The sequence below is a fragment of the Terrapene carolina genome, unplaced genomic scaffold (genome assembly GCF_002925995.2).
Source record: "Terrapene carolina triunguis isolate 2854851 unplaced genomic scaffold, T_m_triunguis-2.0 Scaffold238, whole genome shotgun sequence".
NCBI lineage: Eukaryota > Metazoa > Chordata > Testudines > Emydidae > Terrapene > Terrapene triunguis.
In genome coordinates this window covers 12,986,274-13,010,824 of record NW_020664589.1, presented here as the reverse complement: position 1 = coordinate 13,010,824, position 24,551 = coordinate 12,986,274, and the positions used below count along the sequence as shown (strand labels likewise).

General features: G+C 49.6%; 1 protein-coding gene across 3 annotated transcripts in view; it reads left to right on the top strand.

The window, feature by feature from the left end:
- Positions 1-24,551, top strand: part of GPSM1 (G protein signaling modulator 1) — a 144,212-nt gene that overhangs the window by 73,776 nt on the left and 45,885 nt on the right. For all 3 annotated transcript variants that reach the window (XM_024206648.3, XM_024206647.3, XM_024206646.3), the window contains exon 10: positions 20,339-20,409. In XM_024206648.3, coding sequence (XP_024062416.2) covers positions 20,339-20,409 — 71 coding nt within the window. The remainder of the gene's footprint in view (positions 1-20,338; positions 20,410-24,551) is intronic.

The window sequence follows — 24,551 nt, the reverse complement described above, 5'->3', positions numbered from 1 at the left end:
GGTCGCCGCCGAAGAAAATGCCGCCCCCCAAATGCTAGTGCCATAGGCGACCGCCTAGGTCGCCTAATAGGTTGCACCGGCCCTGGACAGAGGAAAATGTGTGTCTGTACCAGGAAGCAGGCAAGACATAGAACTGACGTTGGGACAAGTCCCGCTTTATGGGGTCAGTAAATCTTGTGGTCAGAAGCTCTTTGAAAACCCCAACTCTTTCCATTTCAGAGCATGGGGAAGGTTATTGGGTGGCTCTTTATTCATGTGGATGCTAAAATCAGCAGATGGCAGAGGGGGAGCATTGTTAGAAATATTCTACCTATTTGAAGTCAGTTGAATTGCTTTCTAGATTCCTCTGGCGGTTTCTCACTTATGGTCTCCATGAATCTGGGCCTGGAACTGAAACATAGCCAGCTGTATCGTCAAACTACAGACGTTTACTGCTGGTTATTTTCGCGTCTAATTAATGGGCATCGCATTGCGTTTGGAAAAGGCTCATATCTGATCTGTCTCTTCTGCTGTTTTGGCTCTTCTTGCTGGGTTCCTTGTGATCTAATTAATATTCCTTGAACAATTGGCTGTTTGGAGACAAAGCTGGAGGCCAGAGGAGCGGGATGGCGGCTGTAAAAGTCTTGTGAAATCAGCGACCTTGTCATGCAACCCAAACATGCCGAGCTTAAAGCAGCAAACAAAAGCAAACCAGAGGAACAAAGACAGAGCAAATAAATGGGCTGTAGTCGTTCCTCTGCGCAGGGGTATGTGGGTCTGAATACAGCAGAACTGGAAAACAAAGGGTTTTGCAGTACATCTGCTCAGGAGAGGTTGGCACTTCTATTTTAATTTAGGGAACTGAGGTTTCATAGACTTTAAGATCAGAAGAGACCATTAGATCATCTGGTCTGGCCTCCAGCATAACAGGGTCTGGAGAATTTCACCCAGTTACCGCTGGGTTGAGGAAGCAGTTTGGAGAAATGTAACTGACCAGGCCCTTTGCCCGAAACTCCCCCACTGAACTGCTAGGGGTTGGGCACGTGCAGGGAGCTTCATCTTCTGTTTTCACTGATGCCTTTAGAATGCCTTTGAGCCTCTTCCCAGAGTCTGGGCCCAGACCACAATTTCACCCCCCAGAAAGGGAGAGTCTCCCTCACAAAATCAGTGAGTGTCGGGGAAAGGGAAAGGCCGTGAATCTCCCTAGAGAACCTGTTCTCATGAGATTTCTGACACGAGGGCTTGGACTTGTCCCCTCTGAGTAAAGAACACGGAGAACTTGCTAGAGCCCGTTACTTCAAAGCCTTATACAAAGGAGAAGGAGTCTCCTCGTCCGCAATGAACAGCTGGGGAAACTGAGGCAGGGAGCAGTGACGTGACTTGCCTGAGGTCACAGAGTGAGGCAGGGGCAGAGACAGGAATGGGAACCACTGGACCGTGCTGCCTCTGCTTTAAGCAGTACGAGGTTTGCATTTGATTTCAGAGGTCGCAGGATGGAGGCTTCTGTGCCATCCACACTTGTCGGGGCTCATCCTAGACGAACCTTCTGAGATTGGCCCATCACCAGTTTCGAGATGGCTCTGCGCAGGACCCTGTCCTTCCTGCCCTTCCCCCACCTTCTCTGCTTCTTGGGCCAAGAGCTTGAGCCTTCTCTCCATATCCGGCTGCTTTGCATTGCACTTCGCATCCCCGGGGGCAGCAGGGGTCCTGCAGGGAGCTGCCTTGCATTGCCTTTGGTAGGGCTTTCCACCATCTACTGTCCAGGCTGGGACTGGTTGGGACTGGCGGCGCCTACTGGCTCTGTTTAAGTGAGGCAGTTATTCAGTCTTCCCCCCAGTGGCAGGTGTGGTCTTTACCACCCAGCCAGCTGGGTTTGGGCTGGAACAGAATTTGTTCACTCAGAGAACGTCAGAAATCAGTGAGCATTTGGAGCCCAATCAGCACCCAGCTGCGGCCCATGTGACATCCTCAGGGCTATACGGGTAGTATATATGTTGTGTGGATGCAGCCCACGTAGCACATAGAGACCAGCATATAGTACATGGATTGAGAACCACTGATACAGAGACTGGCGTTGCAATGGCCGTGTGCAGACAGAGCAGTCATTCTGCGTTCTGATAGGAGCTCACAAGCAGCCTCCCCCGCAGAACCTGTTTTATTACGAATGAGAAGAGCGGCCAGGCCATCCCCTCCCTCTCCAGTCCCCCCTCCTCGTTTCCAGCAGGCCTAGGGGATTATGGTCCAGGGGATAGGGCACCGGATTGGGAGTAGGAAGGCTCTGGTTTATGCCTGGTTCTGCTCCTGACTTGCTGTGTGACTTTGAGCAAGTCACTTCCCGTCTCTTTGCCTCGGTTTCCCCGTCTGTAATGGGGAGATGCCTTACGCGCCTTTGTAAAGCACTTCGAGCTCTATGCATGAAATGATACTGCGTCTGGTTATTTTCTGCCTGGGGTTCAGATAAGTCGTTTTGGTATCACAGAGGAGAATTCAGTGCCTAGTGGATATGTGTTCACACCTGGCACCTCTTTGGCACTTTCAGTAGAGTGACTGAGGGCAGAACGGGCCTTGGAAACCACATGCCCCGTTCGCTCCTGGAAGATGACAGGCCTCGTGGAAGCAGGCTGACGCGGGCTGGGGAAATGGGACCAGGCGGGAAACCTTGCACGGCTTGCACCTGTTCTGTTTTTCAGTGCAGGAGGTCAGGCTTGGGCTCCAGCCTCTTTCACAGATACTCAAGGGGAGAAGGACGGGTGAATCCTCGTGACTGCCTATGGCTCCCGTGCTTCCGGAGCACAGCAGGGCACTTTGGAGCCCGGCTGAGAGAGAGATGAGACTGTGCTGTGTAGCACTGGGACTCTGTGGAACGACAAAAAGGTTCCAGCTCTGAGACGTCCGACTGGCCCCAGCATTTGAACCTTCTCGCCGGCAGGCAGCAGAGAGAGCTGTCGGTCAGTTCCTTTTAGCCGGGGATGGCCTTTGGCAGGGCTCTTCAGAGGGGCTTCTGCCCGAGGTGGGACGCCTGCTATGAAGCCAAGGAGCCTCTTGTGGCGGGAGGGGCAAGTTAAAAGCTGGTTACTGGCAGGTTTTTGCTTCTTGGAGAAAACGAAGGGAACCTGCTGTGCAAATAGTGAGGGGAAGCCAAGGCAGCTGCCAACAATGGCAAACATTGTCCTGTGCTGGGATGGGATCCAGCGAGCAGGAGGCATAAACAGCCCAATGTGCGCTCGCTGCTCCCGTTAGAGACTGGCAGTGGGGGTGGGGTGTCACCGCTCGGAGGCAGAGAGATGGCTCCCCGGGCAGGGGCACAGCTGGCTCGGACCTGCCTGGCGGAGCCTCGTTTTTCAGGCTCTGCTCTAGATAGTAAGACAGGCCTTAGCGCGTGGCACTTCGCAGCACTTCGCGATCCCTGCAGCATGGCTGTGAGGAAGGTGAGTTTGACCTCTGTGCAGGCTGAGGCACGGAAAGGTTAAATGACTCACCCAAGGCCCCAGAGGGGAGTCATTTTCAGAGCTAGATTAGAACTTGTGAGGTCATGGTTCCTAGATCTGTGCTCAGAGCACTAGGCTATGCTTCCCACATGCCTAGCGGGTGCTGTCCGTCCCCCCTCCCTCACTCCCTCCCCCCCCCCGGGTTCGCTCAGGTCTCTTTGGTACATTAAACAGAGCAGGGCCTTACAGAGCTCCTGCTCTCGCTCCCCTCAGCTCCTCAGGGGCTGTTCTCTCCCTTGTGGAAATTGGCATGGATCTGGGGAAACCTGCCAGCTGGGCAGAGGGATGGGAAGGGAAGGGAAGGGAAGGGGGTTTGGTCATGTCAAAAGGGGGTGGAGATGCTAGACAGAAGGCAGAGAGCTGCTAGCTGGAATTGTTCAGTGCATCCCTGAAGTGAAAGCTGTTCCAGGGCTGTTTGTGCTTTCACACCCAGCAGCAAGTCAGCCTGAATCCACTTCGCTTGACAGCAGCAGCGTTGCAGGACATTAAGTGACGTCGCTTCGGATGGCAGGATGGTCGGGAAGCAGAGCAGGGGACCAGCATGTGACAGCTTGGGCTCTGGGAGAGCTTTATCGCTTGTTTCCTTGGATGATTTCCTCATCCTTCCCTGCGCTTAGTCCAGCGCAATTGCATTGGTGGGGCAGAGGGCCTGGACAGGAATACCAGGGGCCACTGCTGGCAATTCTTGAGGGCCAGGTGATCAGTGAGTGTTCAGAGCCTGGTGCTGCAGGGAGGTCACAGGGTAGCTGATCTGTTCTGCACAGGGAAGCCCAAGGAGGGCCCAGCAGAGAATGCCGCGGATGAGGACTGATGAGCATTTGGAGAGCTGTGCAGAGCAGTGTCCTGTCCAGGGTCCGCTTGCCTCCTAGCCTGACAGCCGCTCAGAATGCCTGGAACGCAAAGCCTGCTAGTGGTGGCCTCTCGTAGCTGTCTGGGTGGCGTCCGGTCCCTAATGCTGAACTGTGCAGAACAGTGTGTCACTGATTAGAGAGCAACCGGTCTGTCTGGGGGATCCCCACTTTCCTCTGCTGCCCTGTGGCGAGCTTCCTTACAGACTGGTTTCCCGTCAGCCCATTTCAAGGGCAGGTAGCGAATAACATCAGTGGGAAGCCAGACCCATTCCTGCAGTTCAGAGTAAGCTAAATTGCAGGGATTGAAGATGGCACCGCTGCAAAAAAACCCTGGTCACCTTTACCCAAGAGCTTTGGAGAGATTTTAATCCTTTCCTACTAGCCCTCCCTTGAGGAAAGCCTCCGCCTCTTCTAGCAAACCCAGCTGCCCAAGGATCGGTCACATTTCCTGACTACACTCACAGCACTGTCAGTCTTAGGTGTCTGATGTTACGCTGCTACCTCCATACTTAGCTACACAAGTGGCCTGTTTCTGGGAAGTGCTGCTCATCGTTGGCCATGCCAACTGTCTGCACCTTATTCTTCTCTGGCTCAGGCAGCTCTGACACTGGTGAAACGCCCTTGATTTCACCAGAGTTACTTCTGATTGACCCAAGCTTGAGGGAGAACACACACTGGTCTGGTTTATGATGCTCAAACAGCTGTTTAATAGATATTTAGACTGGACGATCTTATTTATAGTATGAGCTCTGTAGGGCAGGGAACCTCTCCCACACACCTTCCAGTAAAGCCCTAGCACACGAGTGATGCAGGAATACTACTGTCTCGTTACCCAGCTGTTCAACCACAAGCCTATTCTAAATAATCATTGGGGATTGAGCCTCTAGCTAAAGCCATTCAGATTTCAGTTGGTTGGGATGCTCAGTTGAGAGTGCCACCAATTCTGTCTTAATGCCATTTAAAAATATGTATCCTGTGTTTCAGAACCCTTGATTCCCCTTCTAGCCTGCTTCATAACTAGCTCCAGTTGCCTCTGTTCTTAAGCAAATCTCCTTTCTGACATAGGTGTATAGTACAGCAAGTCTGGTTCAGGGCACAGTGGAAGGCAATGAGCTAATGAAATGAATGTGTTCATTTGTCTAGATGTCAGAGGAGATTGCTCAGCTTGTCTTCTGCTGTCCGGGATTGGTGCATCGGAGAGAATGAGCAGCCAAGATGATGCCTCTTTCGGCATCCCATGGCACATGCATGTACATATGGCCGGAGATCAGGGCCGCCCAGAGGATTCAGGGGGCCTAGGGCAAAGCAATTTCGGGGGCCCCTTCCTTAAAAAAAGTTGCAATACTATAGAATACTATATTCTCATGGGGGCCCCTCTGGGGCTCGGGGCCTGGGGCAAATTGCCCCACTTGCCCCCCCCTCCCCCGGGCGGCCCTGCCGGAGATGCCAGATGACGCCTCCTATGGCCTCCCATGGCACCTTTGATGAACCCTTCCAAACTTCTAATTCTGGGAAAGGCTAATAATTGTGGGAATATTTAATCCCTCATAAAAGTTTTTACCTTTGAACTGGAGGAGTCCATCTTTAGATGGTAGCACGAGAGCCCTGTTACCAGTTACACCTGCATCTTGGCTTCCTGGTATATGCTAAGTTTGGTTCAAAGTTTCACGTTCGGTAAGCAGTTTCCTTGTCCAGCCAAGGGCATGGGAAATGGCCATGGTTGTGATGTTCTTAACTGAAATACATAGCACCGTTAAATGTAAGAATACACCCACCAGGCCAGGTGCCTGGGGATACAAGGGGTCTGAGAGGGGACAATGAATGGTTCTTTCTCACTCATACAGAATGACACCGCCCTACAAGAGATGCGCAGGTTCCCACTATCAAGAGCTTAAAGCACCTAGCCATGGTTTGGGGTGGCTGGGGTATTTTGTTATAGTAAAGAAAAAATAATTGATGTAAAGAGAAATTCCCCACAATGGATTAGTCCAGTCTTGGGGTGACCTGGAGAAATACTCCCTGTGGAATGTTCTGCAGGAGGTCAGGTTGCTTGCATCTTCTCAGGGGTTTTAAAGCTGCAAGGCAGATGTCTATCCTGGAGGGATCATCATCTGAGATTCTGGCCTTTGTGCATCCCCTGTCTGTAGTGTAAATTCCCCTCTCGCAAAGGCTGCATTGTATGTAGCACTAGCACTGACCTGTGGAAAGGATTTGTTGGTTGGCGTTCAACCCGGGGTGTGTGCTCTACTCTGCTACTGACATGTTATAACCAGGGCTTGGTGTGATTTTGGTGGGGGGGGTGGGGCAACATTTTCAATCCAGCAAAAGGCCTAGTGCAGTTATGCACAAAAGTGGCTTTGCCAGTTTGGCTTATTTCGCTCACCAAACTGGTGTCAGCTCTGCCAGCAAAAGGACTTCTTAGCTGGTATAAACTGCATCTATGCTAGGAGGTTTTGCCTGTGTAGGCATACTAGGATAGGCCTGGCCTGTGTGTTCTTGGGCAAATCATTTCCACACCTCTCCCTGCCTTGCTGTTCCCATCTGTAAAAGGGGCATAACAAGAAAGTGCTGTGAGGTCTGCGGGTGACAAGCACTATGTAAGTACAAGCCCATTATGTCTGCAAAGCACCTTGAGACCCTTGAATAGAGGGCTCTAAACCATCTCCATCTAAGTACCTTTATGGCCCCATCACTACAGTATCTGAGTGCCTGAGTAGTGCAGAGGGCATTTTGTCTCCAAGACTTTTTTGCTTCCTCTTTCATGGGGAAGAGTTTAATACGGCGGAGAAGGGGCTAATGCTGTATCACTCAAAGGGTTTTATAAAGACAACTTGATGACCGAGGTCTCTCCTTTATCATCTCAGTGAACAGAGTAAGGCGGGACACTTCAAGGTGGATCCTCCGAGATGAACAGCAGCCCTGTTTGGTCACTGAGCTCTCTCTCGCGCCGCCCCATTAGCAGCTGGTTCCTTCTCATCCTTGGCCAGACGGTGCCCTGTGTGTTGTGGGCATTGGATGAGGAACTGCAGGACTGAGTGGCCTGGGCCAGCTGCTGTTTGTTGGACCCTGAATCAGTCTGGAGGACACAGCTGCCTTAATGGTGCTTGTTTAGCTGCCTCAGAAGCCCTCACCCGTGTTAATTACAGCATGTCACTGCTTAGCTGAGGCTCGGCTCCTTTTTGATTTCTTGCTTATTTCCACAAGCTGATAATCGCAGCGTCAGAAGCTCTAAGCATTCCTGCAGCCGGCCAAGGGGCTGCCTGTTCCTCCCAGGGCCCTGAGGTTACCTTATTGTCTCCCTGCTATCCTGGGGAGCCCCAAAGAGAAGGCTGAGAGGTAGGGTTCTCTTCCTCTGAGTCCATCCCTGCTGCTCCTTGAATGGCCCCCGGGCTCGCTCTTGATCAACACAAAGCAAACCCTCCCACCCCTACCCTGTGGGGCCATTCACCACGGGCCTAGGCATCCTGCTGTCAGGCTGGATCCTGGAGCACTGCCACATCCAGGCCCCTGGCCCAGTCCAGAGGCGAATCTCCTGGATGCTTTTAGAGTTCCAGATGGACTCAGATCCAGCTCCCAGTTCTCCCAGTTCCAGGCTTTGATTCCATCCTGACTCTATTTTTGGCCACGCAAAATTGTTAGGGGCTTGGCTGGCGTCTGGTTTCCAGACTCAAACCCCCCAGCCTCGGTTTTGCCGGTTGGGCCATACTGGTTCACGTATTCCCTCGAGTTTCAGAGCACTTTGCCAGCAAGCCTCCGCCGCCTCCCGCAGCCCTGTCTGGGAGCCAGACGTCCACCCCCGTTTTACAGATGGGGAAACAGAGGCACAGGGCTTTACCCAAATGCACACGAGTCAGAGCAGGGGACAGAGTCGCTCTAGCCCAGCATTGTGGCGCTGTGGCCCCTGCCCACATGCGCGTCTGGTTCCCAGTGCCTTGCTCTGACCACTAAAGACGTGCAGCCTCCCAAAAGAGTACTCACTCCTTCTTGAACGGCTTCCTTGAAAACCGCGACGGAAAAGCCATGCATTATAGGGCAGCTGGGTGTCCGTAGGGGCAGTTCTGTAGGAAAGTCTCTTTCAATGGCTTATCCACAAGGAAAGAGAAACCGAATCCTTGACGAACACTTGAGTCCATGAGAAACGGAATCATCTCATACCCGAGGCCAGCAATGAATAGCCTCATTCTTTGACTTCTCTGCAGGTCAGATGCACTTTCCACCAGGGGATGATGCGTCTGTGATCTCACTGTCTCAGAGGAGGCTTTCCCGTCCCAAGTCCTGCCTGTCCCGTGTGGACATCAAAGATCTCATGGCAGTGTGGGAAGGCAGGGCTTGCCCTGTCCAGTATTTCCCTCTTAACCTCCCCCCCCCCCCCGCCTACTCCCCCAGTTACGTAAGGCATTGAGCGCAGGCTGCCCATCATGGAGGTGGCTGGCTTCCAGGAGCACACAGGCAGCTGAGCTCCGATGGGCTCCCAGGGGCCGTGTACTTGTGAAATATTATTAATGCTATTCTGAGCCAGGCTGCCGGAGGGCGTAGAACTAGGGTGACAACATTGTGGAGCATCTCCTGCCAAAGCAAGCAACTGAGAAGCTGCTTGGCTGAGAGGTGCGATTTTGTTGTTGTATATTCTATTTATCTTAAAGGAACAGTTTTGTCAGGGGGGAAAAAATCCCTCAAAGCTGTTATCTTGGGGAGTTTGGGGATAACATTCAGGATCTGATATTGACTCAACTGTTTGCTGTTCTTTATGCCAGTGACTACAGCTCTTCCGAGCTAGGCAGCACAAACACATTGGAAGCCTGTCTTCCCAGCGGAAACGGGTTCGCTCTGGCCGGATACCTGATGGTCCCAGCCAGTTAGTTGCTTTTGGTATGTTGAAGAAAGGGCCCAGAATGCAGAGCCTTGTCCTGGAACTCAGCATTTAGGAGGAGAGTCCAACTAGACTTGGGAAGCAGCCAGGTTTGATCCTGGCCCTTATCCACGGGGTGATCTCATGCTTCTTGTCACTACATCCTTATCCATTGGATTTTGAGCTGTATTTTTTCCTAGCCTGGTGCAGACCCCAAACACTGGTACAAGCACCCTGAAATGGCTTATTTGCTTGGGTAGGGAAAATATCGAGTCGCTGGGTTTGTAACTCTGTAGACACAAGAGTCTAGCAGCTGGCTTTGGGGAGTCAACTTTTGCTGGATTCTCTGAACATTGCAGGCTCTGGCACAGTCATTATTTATTTGCTGTAGCAGACAGAGACCACGCTGGAGATCAGGGCCTCTTTGTGCTGGGCACTGCACAGACCCAGGGGGAGAGACAGTCCCTTCCCCAAAGTGCTCACAGTCCAAAAAAGGTCGGGGGAGAAAGAGAATATGCTCATCATCCGCACTATATAGGTTGGGAACTGAGGCCCAGAGAGGTTGGCCGAAGGTTCCTCAAGGAATATTTGCTAGCACCAGATACTGAACCCTTCGGAGACTCAGTCCAGCACTGTCCCCTCTGCAGATAGTTAAACCAGAGCTAGTCATAAACAGCTGAGCCGCCACCCTCTCACTGCACTTCCTCCCCACACACTCAGCCACTGAAGTGCCAGGAGATCCCAGGACTCCTCTCCGCCCCCAAACCTTGCAGCCGTTACCAAGTCCAAAGGGGAAATCCCCAAAGTCACTATCCCATGGGTACAGGTACTGTGGCCATCCCTACAGGAGACGGGGGTTTCGTGGCCTTGGCCAGCGGTTCGGTTTCTGTGTCGTGCGGCCTGTCAGCACTCGTTCAGTGTAAATAACCAGTATTATTTGTGTAGTGCTATCTCAGGACAATGGTGCTTGGGAAAGCAAGTGCCAGCCTTTGTCAGCCACGGGGAGGAGTGTTAATAATAGGAGAGGTCAAGTGGATTTACAGCAGCCGAACCCATTATGTGTTTGAAGACTAATTAAAGCCCTAAGTGAGCTGCTGCTCCTGCTGCAGGCTCCCTCACCCCCACTCCCTTTGAAGAGGTTGCTGTAATGATGGCGTTTTAGCTTGACACAGATTTCCCTGGTAGGTGTCAGCAGAATGCGATCAGAGCTGCGCTGTGTGCATTCCAATCACTAGACCATGTCTCGGGGCAGTTCTGATCCCTCCCAAGCCAAGTCTAGTTTTACAGGGCCCGTTTTGTGTGTGGTTTTTCAAAAACCGGGCGGCTGTTCTTGTGGACTGGTATTTACGGTAGTGCCTAGATCTCCTTGCCCAGGGTCAGACCCCGTTGTGCGAGGTGCTGTACAAAAATACACTGTGGGTCTGCACTAAGGCGGCCACTGCGCACAGCAAGGGCATTGCAGCTGGGCTGCTGTGCCGCCATGGACACTTCCTACATCAAAATCTGCCAGCCGGGCAATTTAAATGCCGTGGGGGGGGGGGAGCATGCCAAGCTACAGCTCAAATAGCGCAGGGCTGGCAAGCCCCTTTCAGGAGCTGACCCCCAGATCCTGAACCCCAAGGCTCTAATCCCTTTTACCCCTTTTAGACTTTCAATTAACCTCATTGGCCTTTGGATCAGGCCCCAAGGGAGAGAGAAACGGCTCCTGAAAGAGTGAACGTTGAAGGGTGCCGAGGGCCAAAGCCAAAGCTTGTCGTGTTTTGTCGTCATCTGTGGAGACGCTGGCACACTGTAGGGCAGCTCTTGTGACCAGGGTGGCCCTGGGTCAAGCCACTGAGCCAGTTCCGTGAGCTGCACCGCGGCCCTGCCACGAGAGTCAGAGAGAGGGAAGGTAAAAGAACACCCTAGCCCTGTAGCTTTAGAGACTGGATTTCTGTGGAGCTTCGCTGTCAGGTTTAATCCAACGCAGCCTTCCCACAGGGGCCCGACATGTCCCTGTCCTACAAATAGAGCTGCCGCTGGTTACATTTCCAGAGGGGCTTTGCTTTGTCTTTAACAGGGATGTAGTAGGCAGCTCCCTGAGGGTGGGGGAGCCTAGGAGTCATCAAAGCACATGTCACCTCGAGGAGAGCTCCTTAAACAGCTCCCTGAGTCACCGCTACACACGTTCTGCGGGATCTTATCAAAGCCTGACAGCTCCGAGGTGCCAGTCGGAGATGGAGGGTGTCTTTAAAAGAGCGCAGCTCTCCTCCAGCATTCCCAGCTCACGCTCGCCTCGCGGGGAGCACAGCGACTCAGGGTGAGGCCGGATTACAGGTGGGGTCTCATCTCCACGATTAGGAACATTCCTGTTAACAGGTGGTGGTGAAGAGAGATTTCCCCTCCCGGTGGTTTCTATGGTCGCATCTTATTTTGTATTGAGCTGCTACCGCTGCAACCGTGCACCACTGGTGACTACAGTCTCGCAAGCCAAGCAAGCCCGGGCCCGGCTGTTGGGAGCCCTCCCTGGGAAATGCCGGTGCCGCAGGAAGCAGTGTGGGTTATTGCTCTTTCCTTCCGAGTCAGTACTGACCCCTTCCCTTCAGCATACCGCCTCCCCAGCGCGTTGTAATTAAACGGTGCTGTGCAAAGGGAAGAGCATGAGAGGATGGCGGCGGTGCTTGTTTCCACCAGGAAGCAGAATGCCTCGTGCTTGTGATCTTACAAGGTGTTCCTCTTCTTCCTGCCTTCCATATATTGCACGCTTGAGAGAGCGCCTTGAACCAGCGCAGCCGTGGCTCGGGGTGACCTGCAGGGCTGCCGGGATGTTCAAAGGCCGTTGTGGCAGCAATCAGCTGATCCGGCTGCACAATGGCTGGGGATTGCAGCACTGGCAAGGTGGACACAGGGGTTGTGCCTCGTTTTCCTGAAAAGCGTCATGGGAAGAACCTTCCCGTAGAAACAGGGCAGGTGCGACCTTGGCTGAACGTTTCAATCGAAGACCCAAATCACACCTCCTTAGTGCCGCACTATGGTATAAACCCAGGGTCTCACTCCATAGCCTCTTGGCCCAGGGTGGAACGCACGGCATGTGCATGACCTACATGCTAAGCAAGCCTTATAGTGCAAGGGGGACACTCTTTGGCTTGAGAAGCACTGGGATGAAACCTTGGCACTGAAGGGAGTAGCTAAGGGGGGTGCTTCATGTTTAGCTGGCCTCTTTGCCAGAGTAAAGCGCGTCCATGGCATGTTGCCAGTGGAATTTGCCGGCACAGCTTTCGGAGTGCCCATAAATGCTTCCCTCTGTCAATGAGCGCTAATTAGATGGAAGGCAGCCTTCTCTATGCAGAGCCACAGCCCCCTACGGGTGTATGCTATCTCCCCATCCTCCACCCATAGCGAACCCCAGATAAACGCCAGGCTCCATCCGTAGGGGTAGGTGGAACGAGGGAACCTTACCCAGTCCCAGCTGTAACGTTACTCCACCAGCAATATGACTGAGCCAATTCAACTGCTAACCTGAAATGGGTGCATTGGCTGCTATTAGAGGTGCACAGTATATAGAGATGGGCTAAGGAGCTGCCATTCTCATTGGAGGCTGAATCCTTACTGATGTCCAGCCTCTTTGGTGATGTTCTTGTGAGATGTGACCTCAGGATGTGCTTGCCATCTTGGACTTCATTGGCATCTGGACTGGAGAACTGGTAACTTCTGGCTTTGACTGTTAACCCAACCCAAAACTGCAGTGGCAGGCTTGATCCAGGGATTTGGATCCAACCTTAGCGTTCAGATTTGAGGTTCTGATTTGGGCCTTTCTCTCTCTTGCTGATAAAAGTAGAGTCCCTGATCCTGCAGATGGATTGACATGTATGGATCTGTACATCCTATTCTGGGTGCAACACATCACAGATTCCCAGCTGCACAGATCAGATTGTCGGGTCAGGGCTGTAGACAGCGTCTGTGTTCCATCCTAGCAGAGAACCTCACATTTTCCTCTCTTCCCCCCTCCCCTCTGCCTCCACAGCACACGTGGCTGGAGTTTGATCCCTTGATCCAAACTGACTCTTATAGTTTTGTTTCTAGGTCATATTGAAAGCCAGGATGGTGGGGCCTGTTTCTTGTGTGTGGTTCAGCTGCGACCCATGATGGTGAAACTCTGGTGAAATCAATCGCTGTAGTGCCAGCAACAGGGTACAGCAGACAGGGCATTGGGGTGGGGAACTGGGGCACTAGTGTTCTGTGCCTGGCTCTGACACCGACCTGCTGTGTGACCCTGGACAAGACCCTTTGTCTTGTCTATTTGGAGTGTAAAACTGGGACCGTCTCTCGCTGTGTGTATGCACACTGCCTGCCCCTATATAGGGTGCCCGCAGCAGTTGTACAAATAAATAGTAATAATATCATCCACCATTGGAGCTGAAATTTTACGGGACAACTCAGAACTCACTGAATGTGAATCATAGCCCTGAGCCTCCTCCAACCTGAACTGTAACATGAACTTAATCCAGACTGAAAAATCCTCTCCTCAGGACATCTCTGTGTATCTGGGGTATACAAAAATACAGCGGATCTTGAGCCGTTCATGATACTGTCACATTTCCTTGTATGTCATGTGTGCTTCCTTAACCACACGTATGTTCTATTAAATTCCATTCTCCATTTGAATCAATATGTTTCCTGGAAGATGAGCAGAGAATAAAACGCTTGCAATCTTGTTTGATAGTCTCAAATTCCGAGCAAAGTGGGTCTCTCGTAATGGTCCCAATTTATGCATGTGAGTAACTTTACTCTTGGGAGTAATCTTAGCAAACCCGGCAGACCTGCCCACATGTGCAGAGTGGCTCACAACATGCATAAAGTTACTCACGTGTAAATATTTACAGAACTGGGGCCTCTGTTTTTTTTTGTTGGATACAAATGCAATAAAAAGCCTTTTAAAATCAAATAATTCATTTTTTCCAAGTGTCGTCTTCTAAAGCCCATCTGCTCCCCACCCCACAATTATTTCACTGCAGAAAACACGGCACTGGAAATCCCTTTCAACATCAGTGAGTGGCAAATTAAAACCCCAGATGTGGTCAGTCAGTTTAGACCTAATGTTTTACAAAATTAGAAAGCCTTCCATAAAACACAGGTCCGTCAATGTCCTACGTTGGTGTATAAATATATTGCCCCTTTCAAACACAAACCGAACATGTTTTGAAAGGCTTGCGTGAAGGTTGTTAGTTGTGACCAGCGAAGGGCAAATAACAGCATGAAGTGCCGCGGAGTGCCAGAGGGACGAGTTGCAGCGGCTTGAACTACTCCCGTCCTGGGTTCCACCCACCCAGCTCTGCCAATGCCCGTCATTACCTGCATTATCTTGGGCAAATCACTGAACCTCCCTAGGTCTCGCTTTCCCAGGCTCTCTTATGGGGCCAATATCCACCTTCACAAAGTGCTTTCGTAGCCCTGTGCAGAAGGTGCTGGAGCAGGCAAGGGTTTGTTGTTATTAAACAGCTCCTCTGGCCGATAAAAGTGGTAGAGGTGTCACGAGACGTCCCTGGATCCTCCCGTCAGTAGACAAGACGTACCATGATTCTGACCTATTAATGTCACTGCAGCGAGGCTGGAGAGTATCTAGCGGAAGCGTGCGTTCCAGCGCATCACATTGGATTCCTGCGCTGCAGACGCGGGTCAGACCCCTTCTCCTTCACTGCCTGATGCAAAGTCACCAAGAGGCCGGTGAGCAGTGAAATTCCTGCTGCCCCTGAGGGGAGCCATTCCCAAGGCCTGCCCTAGACATTGGAGAGGAAAAAGGCAGGATTTTCCAGTTCAGTCAATTCTGGTAAACAACTGGATCCATGGCCTGCAAAGCCTGAACCTACTTGCCATAATTCAGTCACTCCAGGAAATAGGAGAGTTTTTTAACTCTCCGAAAGGTGGTGGTGGCTGTGAGTAGTAATGTATAAATATAGGGAAATACAGAATGTGTGTATGAGAGAGAGGTCGGAATGGGTGTTGGATATAGGTAGATATGGGGGGCTGTCTGTGGGAGGTAGAGAAAGGTAAAGAGGTAAGAACAGGGGTGTTTGTAGATACGAGGTGGTATAAAAGAGAGGGGGTGTATTTATGCGTATATCTCAAATATGTGCATAGAGAGAACATACGTATGTCTCTCTGTGCTTATCTCAGTATAGATCATTTTATGAAGGCCATCGCTTCTGCCTGCTTTAAGATCAGGTGGTGGCGGACGTATCTGGTTTTATAAAACGCAAAAACTGAAATGTGAAAAACATTTAACTCAGCCCAAATCGTCAAGCCAGAGAGATTCTGATTGGTTAATCGAGCTATTTAGCTCATAAGGTGGATATATTTTTAAAAAATGATTTTAAAAAAAAACAACCCATGACCTTGAGTATCAAAAACAAAAAACCCAGATTCTCCAAAAAAACCCCAAAACAAGCTATGAATACAGTCAGTCAGTTAGGTTGCTCAGCTGATGTTCACAAAAAGGTTTCAACTTGCTAGATTAAAGACCTCTGCAAACCTTAAAGACAGAGAGAGCATTTAGAAATGCCCCTGAGGTTTTCCGTTAGTCTGCAATGGGCTTCATAAACATGCCAATAAATACAGGGGAGAAGAAAAAAAACTACAGAGTAACAGACACAGGTTTTCAGTTGCTCAATCTTTTGCATCCACGGCTGCTGCTGTTGATCAGTGGAGGAAAGAGAGAGAGAGAGTGTCTGTAATTTTTTTTTGCTGAATATAAGGCAGTTACAAATATCTCTGGGAAAAATAATCTGGAGGAGGTTGTGGGGAAGGGACTGAGTTCACCCTGAAGTTACTTTGGAGCCATCTGAAGTGATGCCCTCGTCCGTGATAGAGAATTAGCTGGATTCACGTTTTCTCAGTGGTTAGGTGAGTATGGAAGTCTCTGCTGTTCTTGAGGCTGAGTGCGATACGAAGATTAAAGGCACCACATTCTGGTGTTGGTTGCACCCCTGTGTAAATGTGGAGAAACTCCAATGAGCTCTGTGGATTTACTCCAAACTCAGGGCTAGCTTCTGAGACCTTTACTCACACTGAGTAATACAGTACCTTACTCTTTGTCCATTCGTTTGAATGGGGCTGCTTGCAGAGTAAGGTATTACTCAGTGGAAGTGTGGCAAAATTGTGGTAACTGAGTTCAGAATTTGGCCCCATAACTGATTTTAATTTCACTCCCAGGTAACTAGATATTTGGAAGGTGTGTTTGTTAACTCTTAACTTTTCCCTCAGCTGAATTTGAAATCCTAGTGGCAATAAAGGAAGAACACACTGCCACAACTGAAAAAAACAAATTGTTGTGTTACACCCCAATTACTGGGAAAGTCTCAGCTGAATACATATATTAAAGTAACAAAGGAAAGGTAGGTTTGTCAGATCAAAGATTAATGCTTTTATCTCCAACGGTCTAATGCTATGGCAAATACACTCAAGCAGTGAGGATGGAGGTGTATAATTAACGACTCTTTAGGCTGTTAGAAATGATCTCTATTTATCTAATCAGACACACTGCTCTTTGTTTTCACCGGGGTGCATGCTTGCTTTAGAACTCTGGACTTCACCTCTCAAAGGCATTGCTTCAGCAAGAACAAAATGTGGAATCTGCTTTAAATGTTTATAATGATCTTGGTTCCAAACCCCTCGCTGCACATAACGAAGAAGGCTGTCGCTTACTTACTTCAAGGAAAGTTCAGTGCCTTGAGCAGCTTTCAGGTAGCTGTGAAGATTTGTGGGCCCCTTTATTGAGTGGTCCTTAACACCACCACCCCCCCGCCCCCTCCAGCCTTCTATTTCCCAACTCGCCTATGGACCCCCTGTTTATACAGAAGCACCCAGAGAGAATATCTCTGGGAGCAGAAATAATAATCCTGTCCAGATTCTCTCAGAGTCTCGCTGATACCTAGAGGGTGCAAAGCACTCCTGGATCTCAGGGAGCAACCTTCACAGCAGATGCAGGAGAGAGACAACATTCGTTTCAGAATAATCTGAGAAATGCCTTCTGTTTTTAATGGGAGGTTCCTGGAAGGTAACTCTTGTAACTGGGATGGGAGGAGCACACTTCGATTTGGGGTGGGGGCGGGGGAGCCTGGGTGAGAGCGCCCCTCCCCTCCGTTCTGTCAGCGCCCGAAGATGACTTGTGAGAAGGGGGAGAGTGTGGCTTGGTGGTCAGAGCTGGGAGTGACCATTCCTGGGTCTGCCAGGCCCTTGCTGTGTGACCTTGGGTTCAGCTCTGGGCTCTGTCTAGGCTCCAAGGGACAGTGATGTCCTGGGGCGGGGGCGGCAGAAGGGGCTTGGGCAGTGTTTGCAAAATGCTTTAAAATGACTAGAGGACAGGTGCTCTATAGACAGTGGGCCAAACTTTCTGATGGTGTAGATTGGTGCAATGCCATTGGCATCAGCGGACCTGTGTCAGTTTACACCAATAGAGAATTTGACCCGAGCACGTATTTACTTGGGCCCTGTTCATATTCTGAGTGCAAATGCTGCGGCTGATGATTAATGCTTTCAGATACTGAGGCTCTGTAAGATCTCTTAGCAAAAGTAGGCAGGAACGGAGGCAAACATTGCAAAAGCAAATTAGCTCTACCCGAGTTGCTTAGAGTGGCAGAGGCCTTTCTTCCCATCTGCCCAAAAGCTGGGCGAGCTCTGTGGCATAACCCTGGCCAACTGCCTGACTTCCGGGAGAGAGTCCTGTTTTGCTGAGCAAGTGCCAGCTGAGAAATTGGCCTTGACTTTGCAGCTGTGGCAAGGCAACAGATCTCCCTGTTGGAGGGACATGGTGGTTGCCCCGGTGTTCGCCTTGCTCTTTGCTTTCGAGCCTAGCAACAAAATCCTTTTCTCTAGAGAAATTTAATTTCTATTTAGGTCCCAATTCCACAAACTGTTCCAATTCAGCAAAGTCCATCAGCCTGTGCTCAGTTTTAAGCGTGTGTTGAATTCCTGTGGACTTTAATGTGACTTTAGCACATGCTTAAAACTAAGCAGGTGCTGCCACACTTTGCTGAATAGAGATGGACTTAAAAATGTGTGTCAGTGTCTTGCTGAACTGCAGCTTTAGGACTGTAATAATCTAAGTATTTTAGGCTGACAGGACAGAGTTTAGGGGTTGTGCAATTAGATATAGGTTAGTAAAATGAAATCACTATTGTGACAAGATGGCCGATGTTCATATGGTGGGTCCTGCACTTTTCTTCGGGGGTGGGGGGCTAAGATGCCACCCCTTGCCCCTGCTCTTGGGTGCTGAGGGCCCCACTAGTGGCCCAGGAAGGTGGTAGAGGAGAGAAGCAGGGGAGGGGTCTGGGTTTGCTCTTCGCTCTGAGTCCCAGCCCCTCTCAACCCCTGCGGGTCTCTTACCCTCTTCCCCCTTAGGTGGGGTTACCCTCAGTCCTTAGATGCTTCTAAATCCCACAGCACCCCTCCAAGCTCCAGTCCTCTCTCCTTCCTTCCTTCTCCCCCTCTGACTGTCTGAAGCAGGGGGTTTATTAGATTCCTGACAGGGCCTTAATTGACTACAGGTGCTCCAATTAACCTGTAGCAACCCTCCCTAGTCTACAGGGAACCACCCCTTAATTAGCCTAGGGCTTATATATTTCCCCTCTAACACTCTATCACTGCTCCCTGGCCCTCCTGTATCACACCATACACTAGACCACGTTTTATTACAGCACCAGTTACAACAAGAGTTATCTGGACTTTGTCCTCTCGTCATATGGAAACGGTGAACTGAGTGTGCCCAAGAGAATTTCAGCTCAGCTCCTTCCAGACTAGCTGAGACTTGCAGACCGTGAGGGTCCCGGTTACCCACAGGCTCGCAATGCAGCTGGACTCAGCGTGGTGCTGTTGTTTCCTGTAGAACCGTAATGCTGCTCTGCTTCCCCACAATTATCTCGCCCTCCCTCTGCCATTTAGTCTGTCGATTACATGCATTAGTTGCATTTTGTCTTAAACTGGATTGTAAATTCTTTGAGTCTGGGAAGGTACCTTGCTCTGTGTTTTGTGCAATCCCCAGTGCAATGGCACCTCAATCCTGATCCGGCTACCTGGGCACTACCCTAATACAAATATCTGAGATGATTAATGGGCGTTGCTGTGGGAAATCAGAATAGTTTTGCTCTTGGTGAATTTGCTGTCACAGGAACCTTACAAAGCTCTGTCCTTTCCATTCTCAGGAATCGGCATGGTTTTTGTTTTCCGAGCCTGAAAACTTCCATGTAAAACTGGTCCCAATCCTCTAAATTTAGCGTCTCTGCCACCTGAAATCACTGAATGTCGCATGGTTCCCGCCCAGACCTAGACTCCTGAGAAGAAGGGAGAGCCGGGAGGGGGTGGGGGCTGTGCCAGGAGTTTTCCCAGCCATGGTGACTATGGCATAGTGGGGACGCTGCATGTATCTAATTGGAAGTATGATAGAGAGAGAGACGGAGACAGAAAGTTTGGGGACTCTAGTGTCAGAATCTAAATCCATTTTCATCCGTAATATTCTTGATGTAATGGTTTCATAAAATGAATTTGCTGGAAACTCAGAGACTCTCTTCAGTGTTGCCAGCTCTCATCATTTTATTGTCAATCTTGCAGTACGTGGTGTATTTTCCTGATGCTCCAGCTCCTGGAGTCATGTTAGCTTGTAAGTCTTATCAGCTTTCATTTAAGTTTCTAGCCTTCATGGTTGTGGAGAGAAGCTTGAAGAAGTGACCCAGGCATATCCCAAAGGTTCAGAAACCAGATGGCAAAGAAACAGAACCCAAAACATATTATTTGGTTAAATCTCATGTTTTTTTACGTCAATCTCATGATTTTTTTGAGGGGGGGACTTGTGAATTTTTTTTTTTTTAAATGTTTGCAGTTGGCAACCCTGCTACAGAGGACCTGGCTCAGATTCTAGTCTTGTAGCACTACGCTGGCATGGTGTCTAGGTTGGTATTGCGTGGCTCTAGCTATTACTAACTGAACTGCGATAGTGGTTTGAAAAAGCAAACAAACAAAAGGGAACAAAACATGTTCTGAATCTCAAGGACATCCCAGCTGCAACATCCTGTCCTGTTGACTTTATATCACTCCAGTTAACAGGAGCCGGGGTCTGCTGTAGATTGAATTTTATCTGCATGACATTAATGCCGACAATAGGTGACAGCCGCTTCATGCAAGTCCATGTTGTTGTTTTTCAGGAGCCAGGCCTAAGCGAATCCAAAGGAACAGCATGGACAGTTTAGACCTCTTGAAGTTCCCCTCCGAAAAGGTGAGCAGAGCTGTCTGTTACAGGAGTCATGGAGGGAAGGGGCAGGGAGGCAGGACAACCAAATTTGCATTGGCTGGCCTAGGAGATTAAATATCAGCAGGACTCTATAATGGCTTGTTGGATGACTTCATCTGCGGGGACGTGTGCAATTAAACTCTGTTAACTATTTTATTTTTTTAACATGATCTTAATAAAATTTTTATATCACTAGAGTTGCTGGGATTAACCAAAGAGAGTTTCTAGGGAGCCTGGAGGAGAGGAACAGCTGGTTGAGCTAAAAAAGGCACTTAGATGAAATCTGAAAAACCAGTGGCTGCACTTTTTGAAAAACAATCCTTCCTGGAGAGGACGATAGTTAGCTCTTGGTGGCCAATCTCAGTCCGTTTTACGCTGGGACAAAGCTGTCCTCAGGGTGAATGCGGAATGAGAGGCCAAAGGCAGGAGCCTTCACATTACCACTGAGGCTTTCCTAGGGTGACCAGGTGAGGGAAAGAAAAAATCGGGACACATGGGGGTGGGGGAGCAAAAAAAAAAAAAAAAAAAAAGCCGTCAGTCCCTGCCGCCAGAGCGAAAAAAAAGCGCTGCCGGCGGATATCGGGATAATTTGCGTCCCGACCAAAGATCGGTCGGGACGTGGGACACACCCCAACACACCCCGAAATATTGGGACGGTCCCGATTTTATTGGGACGTCTGGTCACCCTAGGCTTTCCTGCCAGTGGCTTCTCCATAGGAAATGTTGGATCCAGGCATGTTTCTTCTCCGCTCTGTCTCTCTCTCTCTTGTGCTTACGCTTGTGTCTGAGCCAGCTGGGAGACGCTGAAACCTCCCATCTTCAGGGAAAAAAATTATTTTCCTGTGAAACCTTCCCCAGGCCATTGACTTTCTTCTTGGGATTCTGCTGGCAATTATTGCCTTTGTCACGGGGTCTAGTCATTCCCTCGCCTTGTGGAGATTTCCCAGGCCAGTAGCACTCTGCCTTGCTTTGAAGGTAATCTATAGTAATAATTACCATCTAGATAGCCCTTTCCATCCATAGATCTCAGGTGTGTCAGAATTATCACCCCCTCCTCTTTATAGATGGGGAAACCGAGGCACAGAGCGGGGACGTGGCTCACCCAAGGTTGCAGAGCGAGTCACGGGTCAGGGTAGGCCTAGCAAGCAAAGACCAGATTTCCAAAGATACGTAGGCACCTAAAGATGTAGATGGGTGCCTAATGGAGTTTGACACAAGTGCCTAACTCTCACTGGCTTTCAGTGGAAATCAGGTACCTAACCTGCTATGGGGTTTTTGTCAGTTCTGCTCGGCGTCCATCCGTAGGTGCTGGAGCTGGGGGTTCTACTGCACCCCCTGGCTTGAAGTGGTTTACTGGGTTCACAGTGGGTTCAATGGCTCTCAGCACCCCCCACTATAAAAACTGTTCCAGCGCCACTGTGTCCATCTGCATCTTTAGGCACTTAAACACCTTTGTAAATCTGACCCCAGACCTCTCGAGTCCCCGACGTGATCGCTGCCCCTTTAATTCACCCAGCCATTGACCGGGACACATTGTGCTCTGGCGCTGGAGTGGTGCTAGTTGTGCCAGCCTCCCCCGGCGCAGCATCCCGCCTGCTGTTCTGACTCAGGGGCTGTGACACCCAGGCTGCGGCGCTTGAGATCAGAGAGGCGCCTGAATGAGCATCCGAGGGATAGTTAGTGCTGAGTAACCGGGTGGCCTTGGGGACTCTCTCGCTGATGTGTGGTTTGCTGCGTGCTTCAGTGTAATAGCTGAGCCCTCAGGCAGGATTATGAGCTTCCAGAGATCCTGCTGGGAGGCTGGAGTAAACGGGAGCTGCGCTGAGTTCTCCCATTCTCCTTTAAGTGAGAGAGTGTATTTTGGTCTCTTCCTGGCGGCCTTGTCAGATGCGTTGTTCCTTCTGCTCTTCAGCCCACTTGGAGGGAATGTGATTAGAGCCCAGGAGGGGGGGCATCCGCTCTGAGGTTGGATCACAGAAACCCCCTTGGGAGCTGCCACCCGATGTGCAAGGACTACCCCTGCTCCTGTTTTCCCTGCCAGCTCAGGACTCCAGCACCCTGTCTTGCTGAGCCAGACACTCCCATCTGGCTCCAGCACAGACCCAGGGTCTGAATCATTTGCCCCAAAGCTGCAAGTTTACCTGAAAACAGCTCACAGAAGTGTGCTTGTCTTTGGCACTCAGATGCCCAACTCCCAATGGGGTCTAAACCCAGATAAATCCATTTTACCCTGCATAAAGCTTATGCAGAGTAAACTCATAAATTGTTCGCCCTCTATAACACTGATAGAGAGAGATGCACAGTTGTTTGCTCCCCCAGGTATTAATACATACTCTGAGTAAATTACTAAATAAAAAGTGATTTTATTAAATACAGAAAATAGGATTTAAGTGGTTCCAAGTAGTAACAGACAGAACAAAGTAGGTCACAAGCAAAATAAAATAAAATGCGCAAATCTATGTCTAATCAAACTGAATACAGATAATCTCACCCTCAGAGATGCTTCAGTAAGCTTTTTCTCAGACTGGACACCTTCCAGGCCTGGGCACAATTCTTTCCCCTGGTACAGCTCTTGTTCCATCTTAGGTGGTAGCTAGGGGATTCTTCATGATGGCTCTTCCCTCTCCTTGTTCTCTTCCACTCCTTTATATATCTTTTGCATAAGGCGGGAACCCTTTGTCCCTCTGGGTTTCCACTTCCCCTCACTGGAAAAGCACCAGGTTAAAGATGGATTCCAGTTCAGGTGACATGATCACATGTCACTGCAAGACTTCATTGCCCACTTGCCAGCACACACATATACAGGAAGACTAGCAGGTAAACACAGCCATCTGCGGACAATGGTCCTTGTTAATGGGAGTCATCAAGATTCCAAACCATCATTAATAGCCCACACTTTACAGAACTACAATAGGCCCTCAGAGTTATGTTTTATATTTCTAGTTTTAGATACAAGAGTGGTACATTTCTACAAATAGGATGATCACACTCAGTAGATTATGAGCTTTGTAATGATACCTTACAAGAGACCTTTTGCACAAAGCATATCCCAGTTGCATTATATTCACTTATTATCATGTTTTTATAAAACCATATAGACGGCACAACGTCACAGTGTATTTTGGTCTCTTCCTGGCGGCCTCGTCAGATGTCAGATGCATTGTTCCTTCTGCTCTTCAGCCCACTTGGAGGGAATGTGATTAGAGCCCAGGAGGGGGGGGCATCCGCTCTGAGCTCCCAGTGGGGGAAGAGTGATCGGATTAAAGCTCACATCTCTGTCTCATCTCTTCAGTCTCTCCAACCCCTTTTCCACCCCATCGCCCAATTCTCTTGCCCTTTCCTGCCCTGATCCCTCGGTCACTTTCACAGATTCATAGATGTCAAGGCCCGAAGAGATCATTTTAGATCATCTAGTCTGATCTCCTGTATAACGCAGGCCTCAAATTTCAGTTACCCCTGTATTGAGCCCAATAACTTGTTTGACTAAAGCATCTTCCAGAAGGGCATCCAGTCTTGATCTAAAGATATTGTGGATAGAGAATCCACCCCATCCCCTGGAGATTTGTTCCAATGGTTAATCACCATTGTGCTCTGTTATATGATTTGATTTGTCTGGTTTTAACTTCCAGCTTTTGGATCATGTTGGATGGAGAGCGGATAAAAATAAATGATTTTTTTAAAGGATTTTTTAAATTTAAATTTAATGCAGGTTTATTTTTTTAAACAAACCTATTGAAAATTAAATGTGAAATTGACAACCTATGTTAAGGCCTCAATTTATTATAATCTATTAAAATAATTTAAATTAAATACCAAAAAAATGCTAAGCAGTATATGTTTGCTGCAGTGTGTTAAAGAAAGTCGGACCACTGAACTGGTAGGAGTCACTGGGTCAGTGCCCAGAACCCAAGTTCATTGAAGTCTTAAATCAGTTTTTGACAACAGTAGCCTCTTCTGCTTGTGCGGAAAGAATATTTTCTTCGTTTTAGTTTATTCAGCCAGTTCAATTCAATGACCAGTTCATTCAAAGTTAAGAAACCAATTGGGAACTGAAAAAAACAGGAAAGCTTGTTTTCCTCTTCCAATCTATGAATAAAACCTAGGTGTGAGAGATGAGATCTACTAGT